Here is a 12898-nt window from a genome sequence, read left to right as displayed (position 1 = left end):
ATAAAATCAAGCAGTAAATATTGCATGCATTCTCAGGACAACATATCCTTTGTACTAGACTGATATTCTGACTCATAGCATCAACAGTACTTTGGCCTATAATTGTTTACTTTTTACACCTTGTGACTTGGATGGAGAGTTGTCCCATTGGCACTCATACCACATCTTCTTATTTATAAGAGCTAATCAGTCTCAAAACTAAATGCTATGTTAAGTTGAAAAGCAGCACATACCAATATGAAAACCCTTTTAGCCTTGACCCTATGACCTCACACACAAGCTGCAAGGACCAGAACACCAAGATAATCATTCATTAACAGACTAACAGTAACAACTTTATAATGACACTTGAATGTTTCAATGCTATAACAGAAAGTCTCCCTCTCTACAATAATGAACAACACATGTCATGTGGTACTTTTATTTATTAACAGAAAAAATAGTAACAGTCTACCTCTGAATAATTAAACAAGAGAGATTGTAACAACAAAAAATACTAATGTTAATTACTTTAACATTGTTTATGATTGAAACAGAACATAACAAGGTATTGGTATAAACTGTATTAAACCTGTAACGCTACTGGACTGTTTACAAGTTGTTATTGGATAGATGCAGGATAGTGGTCTATTTATTACAGGGATTTAACCATGATTTATGAAAAGGTTATTGATGAAATTGCCAGGCAGAGGTGTTGATTATACAGTACTTTAAGCACTTAATAACATTTCACCATGGTTGTGTTTCTCCTATTTCTTTTTATGGACAAAGATGATGATCCTAATATCAATCGTCTACTATATTGAAAATATGTGAAAATGCATGCTCACACAAAGCTTGATACTTAGCTTCAGGAATACATGGTTATACCTCCTTTATAGCTGGGTTATAACGAGAAAAACAGATTCCTTCCCTCCAACCTTCTTTGATAATAAGAGTAAAATTATCTGACAAGAAATGAATTATTATTCATAATATTTTAAAGAAACTTTTAACAAATATATATGCATAAATCACCTGGTTTTGTAATACTTCACATTTTAGGCCAAGTAGGGCCCACAGATCACCTTCTTCTTTTTAACAAAAATGCATGCCTTTATCTAGTTGTTTTTAGATTTAAAAAAAAAATCACAATATTTTAGGACAGATCTTGGCCCTTATGATGGCTTATCCTTTTTACTTCATTTTAATTCTGTAGGAAATGGAGAACTGTCCTATTCCACAAAAATAATCATTAGATGATCATTTTCAGTAGCACCATATTAGAAATATCAACCTTCAAATTTAATTGAATTACGTTCTTGATAAATAAACATAAGTAAGCAGATATAATGATGGATGTCCAATTACACTCTAATGCTCAAAGTTTTTATGCTTGGAATCTAAAGAAGAAAAAAAGTTGTGCTGCATGATGTTTCCAAGGCAGGTTTCATGATTAAAACATATTTCCACTAATTGCTGCCAATTTTGTTTAACAACCAAGCTGTTGGTTTTATGAATATGCATGCTGCCATTTAGGAGACTTCCTGTTGATTACAGATATGCTGCCCATCCAATATACATCTGACATTGATTCTTCTCATCTGTTGCTTCCTGCAATAGTTCAAATAAATATGAAAATGTGAAATATGAAACCATTTGAACATATATCCTATCATACACAGCTATTTCTATGTACTACCCATAATCCATTTCTAAACTGAACCTCAACATTCAAATAAAAAAAATTTAAATTCGTAAGGGTTCCGCGGAACCCAGTGTCTCGCCTACTTTTGCTGTTAGTCGCAGGCTCAACAAAAATGGGGACATAATTATTAAAATTTTCCTCTAGATACTATCTTTTGAATGTAAGAAGCTTCTGTTCAAGTTTGGTAAGAATCCAGGATGGTTTATGAATCTAATAAATGTTTTAAAAACTTTAACTGCAGACTGTAATGTTAACTGGAAGAAAAACTAAGTCCATTTATAAGTAATATACGGAAAAACAGGAAATTTTTTTTTACAAAATTTCCTTCTAGATACTAGCTTCTGATCATAAACAAGCGTCTGTCCAAATTTAGTACAAATCCAGGATAGTTTAAGACAGTTATTAAAATTTTGAAAACTTTAACCACAGAGTGAATGTAATGTTAACTGGCAGAAAAACTAAGTCCATTTATAAGTAAAATACGGATAAACAGGATTTTTTTTTTTACAAAATTTACTTTTGAATACTATCTTATGATCATAAACAAGCTTCTGTCCTTAGTATGGTACAAATCCAGGATAGTTTAAGACAGTTATTAAAATTTTGAAAACTTTAACCACAGAGTGAATGTAATGTTAACTGGCAGAAAAACTAAGTCCATTTATGAGTAAAATACGGATGAACAGGATTTTTTTTTTTTTCAAAATTTACTTCTGGATACTATCTTATGATCATAAACAAGCTTCTGTCCAAGTTTGGTAGAAATCCAGGATAGTTTAAGAAAGTTATTAAAATTTGAAAAACCTTAACCACAGAGTGAATATTTGTGGATGTCGCAGCCGACGGAATGTAGGATCGCTATGTCTCACTTTTGCGACAAAAGTCGCAGGCTCGACAATAAAAGAAATTAATGGTCTAATTCAAGTACCATCTCAAAAATACCTTGTGCATGAAATTAACTTACACAGGTATTACATTTTAAAACCATAATTACATAATGTAATTTGAAATGTGGAAAATAATGTACAGACCAAACCATACTTTAAGGTTACCGGGTACCTGCATAGATACACCTTCCCTGTGACCATGCTGTGTGGTTAAGCTATTCCCTTATCTTATCTTTAAGTAATGTTGTTTTAATCCCCAGCTGGTTAAACCTTAGACTAGAAAATTGCTAATCATTCATCATTTAGGAGTAAGAGCAAAGATTTGTCAACTCAAAGAGTCAGAATAATGTGTCCATGGACACATATGCTCAATTACTAACATGTTAAAAAACAAGCTCTGGATGTCAGTATAATACAAAGTAGGGTTCATTTTCATATCATATTATCATGTTCTCGTTAAGGCTTCCAAAATGGTCATATATTTCGGACATTTGTATAATGTCCGGTAAAAGTCCGGCTGGGCAACCATGGGCAAAGCATGAAACGGTCATCTACTTTTTAGTTATCAAGGCTTTCTTAAGAGACAGTCATTTTAACATAATTCGCGATCTTTTTGACCCAACCTTTTACCTTAAACAGCCACATATTTCCGGTCATAAAAGTGACATGATCATTAAGTACTATCAAAACAACCCCTACTTTAATACCTTCTCATTTTAATCAAGGCTAATTAGTTGTCTAACAGCTGAAATTTACCTGTTCAGGTGACAGGTAAACTATTTTGAACCGGACATTGATCAGTCTATTCAAAGTTATTTTCTTACATTTCAGCGGTTTGCATCTAATTAATTTAGTTAAAAAGATTTAAATTATCAGAAATACGTTTACAAATATGATTTGATGAAAAAATTAAAAAGGTGAAAATGAAAAAATCGTCATAACCACGTTGATTGAACCAGAGACATGTCTCCGTTTGAACTAGTACACGTGTGCACATGTGCGCAGGTGTGAAATTTAATTATGCATCCTAATTTCTTCAAAAAATGCTTAAATTGTCATTGATACATTTATCTCACGTTTATTTTGAATATTTTCTTGAAGAAATAACGTAGAAAGAGCTACTTACACTCATTCATGCTTTGCAAACATACACGGAATTTACATATCAGTCTCTGATCCATGTTTTACCATTGTGAAGATAACATCCGGTATTAGATTTAAAAACGAAAGTAAAGTTTTTGACAACGTTATTTTGCACAAAAAAGAGTCTAAGGCAGATATAAGTACGCTGATCTGCACACTTCGAATGATGCACTGCCAATTTAACAGTTTACGTCAGAACTTCGAATTTGAATCAAAGAAAGTTTAATATCGGTTTTTTTTAATGTCAATCATTGGGATGGCCAACTCGGCAACTGATTACCATAATTGCCTTTTGTTTATTTTTTCTTAAGGGATTAAAATCGGGATAATATATAAAATGTCCGGCTGGCTAAAAATAATTTTGGAAGCCCTGGCTGGTTCTCGTCCTGATTTGCATGTAAATATTATTTGCTACTCTACTGGAAGTTAAAACACAACTATTCATCACAAAATACTGCTACATCTTTAGAACCAAATGACTCAACATATTTAATATCTTAATATCTACATTTGATTTTAGATCTACCTACATTTATTAGATGATTGACATGGCCCTCTATAGATAGAGCAACACTTTTTGGTTTAGCTTGTCCTCCTTGCTTAGGTTCATTTTTCAGTATTCCTTTCAACCTGTCTTCAATGTCTTGTACATGTTTCATGGCCTGAAATTTATGTTTCAAAAAGACAACATGTAGATTATGTAAAAATCATTTAATATGTCTTTTCTCATTGGCTAAAAGCATACAAAGTCTTCTTTGATAAAACATTATATTCATTGCGGGAAAAATCATGAGGTTAATATAAGATTTGGAATAGCTAACGTGTTCCTTAATATAGATATTCCAAGGCAACGTCAATGACGTCGAATTATCACGTCACACAAATTCTCATTTTTTCTTTTTCTTCTTGTTTTCGTTTTTTTTTTTTTTTTTTTCTCTTCTTGTTTTCTGGTGTATATTTTTTAGTAAACATTACTGAATATTTGAACTTATGAAAGTTAGCAACTGCAAAAGCAGATAATATATTTAGTATAAAAACAAGGAGCAGTTTGAAAAGTATCTTGAGCAAATAGTAGAAAATTTGAGAAGGGTAAAAAGTCATATAATAAAACAATTGTTGACTTTTGATTTTTGTTGATACAACGATTTATCAACCCCAGCGATATGACATTCACACTCGGCTGTTGGCCTCGGTATATATCATATCTCTTGGGTTGATAAATCATTGTATCAACAAAAATCAAAAGTCAATAGTTGTTTAATAATGACATTTACAGCAAGTTAAATGACAAATGCTTGTTACAATGTCTGTATCCCATATTGAAGACACAACTTATATTGTATAAGAAAATAGATATCAATAAACTGTTAACACAGAGATATGTCTCGCCTATTTGTTATTTTGATAATGCAAATGTTGAAATTAAAATAGCAATACTTTAACATGTATAAAGTCGTTCCCTTTAAACAAACCTAAACACAAACATTAACTTGTAAACTATGTAAAAGTTTCAATGTCAATGAACCATAATTAGGGGGTGGGGTTATATAATCTCCATGGAAATGAAACTTGCAAATGCCAATACATTTGCATACGAAATATCATTGACTTAACATTAGTGGTTCATCTTAATCTGACCTAATCACAAACTAATACATGTAAACTAAGCAAAATTTTCAAAGTCAATAGACCATGACTGAGGGGTAAGGACCAAATATTCTCCACAGAAATGAGATGTGCTAATGATTATACACATTCAAACCAATTATCATTGACCTACCACTAACAGTTCCCCTTAAACTGACCTAATCACAAACTAATACAGTCGAACCTCGTTGTGTCGAACTCGGTTGTGTCGAAAACTCGGATGAGTCGAAGTAATTTCTCGGTCCCGGTAAAATTCCTGTTTGATTAATGCATAATTACCTCTAATGATAAGATAAGATAAGATATTTTATTTCCAATTATGGGCCCCAAAGGGCATAAACATTACAACATCAATAATTTTTCATAATACAATACAAACAATGAGATAAAAAAAAAAAAAAAGTTAAACGAGAACTATTTAAGTTCTTAAAGAATACGTAGATAAAGAATCTATAGTATGTTGTTTTTTTTTAATACTAATGCATTTTATTGCAAGTGTGGTTGATATAGATAACAAACAAGCAGCCCAAAAAGAAAAAAAAAGAAAAATAGATATCCACATATGTATAGTACACAAAAAGTTGGATCAATTAAATATATAATAATTAGCCAAAAAGAAAGTAGAAATTAAACATGTCCATGACTCATCCTGTGTCAGCAGCAAATAGGAAAGCATTATGGTTTCCTAAAGGCAGCTGACACCAGGGGGCGATACCTTATGGGCCATAGGCATGTAAAATGAGTAATGAGTCGAACTCTGTTGATTCGAATACTCGGTTAAGTCGAGTAAATTTTATAGTCCCGTCGAAGTAAAATTAATGTAAATGACCCCGATGTCTCGAAGTTCGAAAGTAAGAATTTTCGAAAGATGCAGGGCTAATGATAAAAAATCAAATCGGATGTATTTCTTATGTCACCTAATCATTTTCAAAAGAGATTAAAGCTGAGTAAACATACTTGTTTGTATAACAGTTAAAATGACATGTTTATGAAGACCGCTTATTAACACCTTTGTTGATCGTTCAAGCGGAATGTTAGTGTTGTTGAACATTTTTCACCTGAGATAAAAACGAAACGAATTTAAATGACCCAAGCCGAGATTAAATGAAACGTTAGATTTAAAACTCATTAATTACAATAAATAAAAGGATTAGGACAGTTTTAATAAATTCATGATAATTTAATGTAAAGCAGACGACCTCATCAGAGATCGTTCAGAACTTATTTCGTGCCGCAAGGGATTTCATAATTTATAGTGACTGACATTTGTAAATATTTGTGTAGACTATTGATTTTATTTGTGCATGATTTGTATCTGTACTTGTGTGTTTAATTATTACGAAGGACCAAAAATGGAGATTGAATACACAATCATAAAGTGTCATATCGAAAAAAGGCACACTGTTCATTGTATCTAGTTTACACAAATCTCATACCGTAGTTCATGCATTCCAAATTTATGACGACACACTCGACCTCGGATGAGTCGAACCTCGGATGAGTCGAATACTTTGGTCCGGTCCCTTTGACTTCGACACAATGAGGTTCGACTGTATATGAAAACTAAGCAAAAGTTTCAAAGTCAATAGACCATGAATGAGGTGGGAAAAGGGGGGGGGGGGGGGGGGGCAAATAATCTCCATGGAAATGAGATATGCCAATGCTTATACAACTGCATACCAAATATCATTGACCTACCACTAGTGGTTCCCCTTAAACTGAACTGACCTAATCACAAACTAATACATGTCAACAAAGCAAAGTTTCAAAGTCAATAGACCATGAATGAGGGGGCGGGGCCAAATAATCTCCATGGAAATGAGATATGCTAATGCTTATACAACTGCATACGAAATATCATTGACCTACCACTAGTGGTTCCCCATACACTGACCTAATCACAAACTAATACATGTAAACGAAGCAAAGTTTCAAAGTCAATAGACCATGAATGAGGGGGCGGGGCCAAATAAAATCTATGGAAATGAGATATGCCAATGCTTATACAACTGCATACCAAATATCATTGACCTACCACTAGTGGTTCCCCTTAAACTGACCTAATCACAAAATACATGAAAACTAAGCAAAAGTTTCAAAGTCAATAGACCATGAATAGGGGGCCAAATAATCTCCATGGAAATGAGATATGCCAATGCTTATACAACTGCATATCAAATATCATTGACCTACCACTAGTGGTTCCCCATAAACTGACCTAATCACAAACTAATACATGAAAACTAAGCAAAGTTTCAAAGTCAATAGACCATGAATGAGGGGGCGGGGCCAGCTAATCTCCATGAAAATGAGATATGCCAATGCTTATACAACTGCATAACAAATATCATTGACCTACCACTAGTGTTTCCCCATAAACTGATGCAATCACAAACTAATACATGTAAACTAAGCAAAGTTTCAAAGTCAATAGACCTTGACTGAGGGGGTGGGGCCACATAATCTCCATAGTAATGAGATATGCCAATGCTAATACAACTGCATACCAAATATCATTGACCTACCACTAGTGGTTCACCATGAACTAGACCTAATCACAAACTAATCCATTGTTGAAGCATACCCATGTCTCGCTTTATGACTCCGTCAAGGCGAGACAAAAACCTATGCCACACAGAAGTTAATATTTTTTTCTTCCTTTTTTTCATCAACATTCAAGAACTTCTATTTCAAAGGACTGGTAATTCACAGTTTGATACTAATATCAATACACCAGTTACTTACTATGTAATAATAATATTATTTAACCCAATAGTTTAGACAAATTTGTACCATTATCAAGCCAACTTGGTTTGCAAGTCCATGAATTGTTATATTGACCATTCTTAGTGCTATTTTCCTAATGCTTGTAGTTTAAAGGTTTGGTTGGCTTGCTTGCTTTGTTTGCATAAATGTTTGCTCAAGCATTGTAATTAAGATTGACATCTGCAATCAATAGATTGGCGGGGCTTTAGCTTGTATACATTATACTCTGCATTATACTTGACATCCAATAACATTTAAAAGTATAATGTATACAAGCTGAAGCCCCACATATCTATTGATTGCAGATGTCAGTCTTAATTACAATGCTTGAGCAAACATTTATACAAACAAAGCAAGCAAACCAACCAAACCTTTAAACTACAAGCATTAGGAAAATAGTTCTAAGATTATTGATTTCTTATACTGTAAATTCAGAAATTATTGCGATGTTTTTATTGTTGCAAAAAATGCGACAGAGTTATAAGCGCAATAATTTAAACTCGCATTTTGAAATTTTTTATCTGAATTAAACAGGATTTTTCTCAATATCGCAAAAATTAAAATCGCATTTTAGTCTTAAATGACAAAATCGCAATAATAAATGCACGCAATAATTTCTGAATTTACAGTAATTGACTGTCTTAACAAATCCAAATACCTGTTCATTATTGATTTCTCCAGTATCAATAACACTTGTCCTTTGACCAGGGACCAATGCTGACCTCTGACCCTGAGGTTTCACTGGTTTACTCCACTCCACTAAAGGATCATAGATAAAAGGCTTTAACACACTGCAATGTAAATAACATATAATTGGAGATTTTTTAATGATGAATTCCTATGAATTTTAACCTACACATAGTATTATAGGTTCCAATATAGTACTAGTTACCCTGTTATCAAACAATTGTGGTAGTGTCATGGTAGCCTGCTTGTCTCTAATATAAGATCTTTTGTTCAATTTCCCTCTGAGTCATTCCAAATACTTCATAACTGTATCTGATCCTTCGTTAAGCATATCACATTTAGGGGTAAGAGCATAGATAGGTCTGCTTAAATCTTTTTTAAATATCTGTATTCCGCGTGTCGATCTAGTGCACATCAAGGTATATTCAAATGACAGTTCAATGTTATTGTAATGAATATAGTGAAGTAATTTTATGTCCCCCATCATCTGATTACCAGTCAATTTTATCCCAATAGGCCACTCAAAAATAATGAAAACTCTTTATTTCCACTTTTTATCATTGATAATTTTTTAAGTAGAATCTTATTCTTGAATGTACATGTATAAACAAAACACTTACTACTTTAAAAATGTTTAAGATTACATGTTTCACATTCTGCAGCATGCATTGCAGGTGTGACACAAAATATACTAGTATATGTTTGATTTAAAGAGATATATTTCAATCTTCATACCTCATCAATGGATCCATCTGTGTCCTCATTACCCTTAATGTTACCTCACTGGCTTTCCTGAATATACCTTCATAACCCATAGGTCCCTGTAAATAATTTGTATTTAGTAACCTATAAAATTTCATTTGCGATGCATCAATTCCAAAAGAAAGTTAGGAATCTAACACTATATAAATGCTATGATATGTTTTGTTAGTTTAATAAACCATTCTTAAAACACAAATATATATCTGGTTGTCAACTTAACTGGCTGAGGAAAACAAACTTCAAAAGCAAACAATTAACCCTTACCAAATAGTTGCTCTGTCCATTTTTTGTTCGGATGCTCTAAAATGAGTTCTGCTTGTGACATCTCAAAATTTTGGTTGACAGCATATCAGATGAAGGTAAATCAGTATATGTGTAGTGATTAATAGAACAAAGTAATCATCTTGCTTATTTTGAAAATGAATGGAGCAACAGTTGAACACCTTTCTTACAAGTTATTGGCTCAAATGCTTGGTTTATGTAATGTTGTTCAGCTGAGCAAATCTCTTCACAAATCAAGATGAAAATTTTAAAAACTTATTTTGTTTTGATGATCAGTCATGAATAAGCATCCTTTTTTTTTAAGAAACGGTTACCAAAATATCTTTGCTGTTTACAAACCTGATAAGTAAAATTGAATTTTGAAAATACAGTAAATTTGCTTTTAATTTAAAAACTAACATTTGTCAAATAAGTGAACAATGTGTGAATTTAATGCTTAAGTTACATGGTCAAAAAAGGAAGCTGAAACTTTTTACAGTTAAGTCTTGAAAGACCACAAAAAATCCTGGCTCACATTATATTCAATAAAAAAAACCTTTGTTCTAATAGTGTTAGGGGAAAAAATAAACTGAAAGTGCTATTTAAACGCTCTGATAACCAAACTACACATGTGTTTTACCTGAATGTTTATTGCTAAAAATGTCCTGTTTGAAAGCATTTGAAGGAAAACTTTACCACCTATAAAAAAATTTCAGTTTTGACCCACAAAATAATGTTAAGGTACTTACCATAGCTTCAATCATGTTATGTGTCAATCTGAATGGCACTCTTTCTGGCCATTCAAAGGTTGTACCCTAGAATAAAATAGTAATGAGCAAGTGAATACATGCAACAAGCTTTTTTAAGTCCATGTCACTCACTTGGTTGTTATTCATAACAATGAAACAACTAGAAAAATTTGTCCCAGCTGTAAAAATAAATCTGTCCACTTTCGCTTAGAATTTATCAATCTACTGAATATTCTCCCTGGATATTTCATAGTAGTAAATTTAGCAGGGATACTTGATGGAATGCTGTACACCAAGTTTTATTGTTAAAACAGCAATATGTGCAATAAAGATCTTGAATTTGAAAAAAAAAAAAAAAAAAAAAAGAATTTATCAATCATTCAGGGGGAATCAGACAAAAGCATTTTTTCATGGACACCAAATGGGGACAAAAATACTTCAGTTTCTTGAAATTAAAACCTTAAAGAAATTTGTGTCATTATTTAAAACTGTTATTTTACAGTAATGTAAGAAAAGATTTTCAAAATCTACTATTCATAGCAAGCTATTGTTACAGCATGCTTAATAAATAAACTCATCATAAATACCAGGATCAAAACTTTGAATGCCAGACGTGCATTTCGTCTACAAAAGACTCATCAGTGACCCATGAATCAAAAAAGGTTAAAAGGCCAAATAAAGTACCAAGTTGAAATAAATGCAAGTTAAATAAATGCAAGTTAACAAAATGATAAATATTAATTTTATTCAATAAAGTTACATGTACAATAAATATAAAAGCTTACACAAACATAAATCTATACCCCACTCACCTTCTAACAAACATAAATAAAACAGAAACATTATAAAACTGACCATGTACTGTTTCAATTACCTTATTAAACAGACAATTGAAATCCACATGTACACAATCTCCATTTGTAGAATCAAACAGTATATTTTCTCCGTGTCTGTCTCCAAGTCCTAGTATATATCCAACCATACTCATAACAGCAGCAGTACGGGCATAAGATACACGAGCATTATACCTAAAAAGAAAATTAACTCATACTATCTTCTATTTACCTTTAGCTATTAAAAAGATACAGTTACACTTAGGCTGTGGATGTGAAATCTGAACCTTGTTCTTAGGATGTAATCTCTTAATGGTGAATAACCTTTCAGCTCATTATGTAACAACAGTCAGTATTCTGTTGTGTGTAGGAACATCCACCTTTTTCCACTGATTCTGATGTTGCAAAACTTTTTTTCCATTCTCTGGGCCAGTACACTTTTCAAAACATAACTGATTTATTGCTGAACTTCTACTAATTTAAAAAAATGTGCGCAAAATGTGTCTCTTGGTGAAACTAACAATCAATCAACAAGTTGTATATGTATTACAGCTAATTTCATTCAGTGTGTAGGAAAAGGTAATATCTTTGGTTAGCTTGCTTGCTAGCTGAACCGTGAAGTCATTATTAGATTAGGTAAACCACCGTCCTATATGAATAGACTAGTCTCACAGATAACCTTCTATCAGTCTGTCGGACTAGTCTACTCATAAAGGAGTGTAGTTTACCTAATCTAATAATGACTTCACGGTTCAGCTAGCAAGCAAGCTAACCAAAGATATTACCTTTTCCTACACACTGAATGAAATCGGCTGTATTTATTTCATTCCTATTTATTTAAACTCTGAAATACAAATGGCATTTGTAGTCTATTTTAATTTTGAGACCAAATATCACATAAACATGTTCTGAAGCTGACTTTTCAATACTATTACAGCATTATTTACCAAATATATTTACAAGTTTTATTTCATAGTCAAAACATAAAAATGAAAGATATGAATGCTAAAATCACTCACATGTATGTATGCTGTATCATGTTTATAGATTGAATGATTAATGGGGTGTAAAATGGTGACAAAAATAGCTATATACAGACATACTTACCATTCCATAGTTAACAAGACTTACCAAGATGTTGGGTCTTGGAAAGTTCTTAGAAACCATTCTTTAAACACTGGTGGATGACGTGGTAATAACTTCTCCTTCAACACTTGCAGTTTTGTTCTGTAATTACAAAATCATTTGAAACATAATCTAACATAACCAAAGTAATATCTGCACTTTCTATTGAGATAAGATAGAGCCTTGCAATACTCCTCAGGTATAGAAATGGCAAAGTATTGCTTTTACAACTTCTCATGTATAATGAACAGCTTTTTTTAAGAATAATGTTCCATAACTCCTAAATGTCATATCAGAAATTTATAAAAAAAACTAAAGGGAGGTTATTCTAATAGATATAAACCAGTCACC

The 12898-nt window shown here is 32.3% G+C and overlaps 1 protein-coding gene across 1 annotated transcript in view; it reads right to left on the bottom strand.

The window, feature by feature from the left end:
* Nucleotides 1–407: 407 nt before the first annotated feature.
* The window catches only part of LOC127734134 (serine/threonine-protein kinase ATR-like), a 53160-nt gene continuing 40669 nt past the window's right edge, over nt 408–12898 (bottom strand). Inside the window, exons 42-48 of the mRNA XM_052243814.1 lie at nt 12554–12649; nt 11464–11617; nt 10590–10655; nt 9553–9638; nt 8789–8921; nt 4248–4379; nt 408–1593 (exon numbers count right to left, since the gene is read on the bottom strand). Of these exons, the coding sequence (XP_052099774.1) occupies nt 1534–1593; nt 4248–4379; nt 8789–8921; nt 9553–9638; nt 10590–10655; nt 11464–11617; nt 12554–12649 (727 nt within the window). The 3' untranslated portion in view covers nt 408–1533. The remainder of the gene's footprint in view (nt 1594–4247; nt 4380–8788; nt 8922–9552; nt 9639–10589; nt 10656–11463; nt 11618–12553; nt 12650–12898) is intronic.

This window comes from Mytilus californianus, unplaced genomic scaffold (genome assembly GCF_021869535.1).
Source record: "Mytilus californianus isolate M0D057914Y unplaced genomic scaffold, xbMytCali1.0.p SCAF_3, whole genome shotgun sequence".
Classification (NCBI taxonomy): Eukaryota; Metazoa; Mollusca; class Bivalvia; order Mytilida; family Mytilidae; genus Mytilus; species Mytilus californianus.
This window is presented reverse-complemented; position numbering and strand designations above follow the sequence as displayed.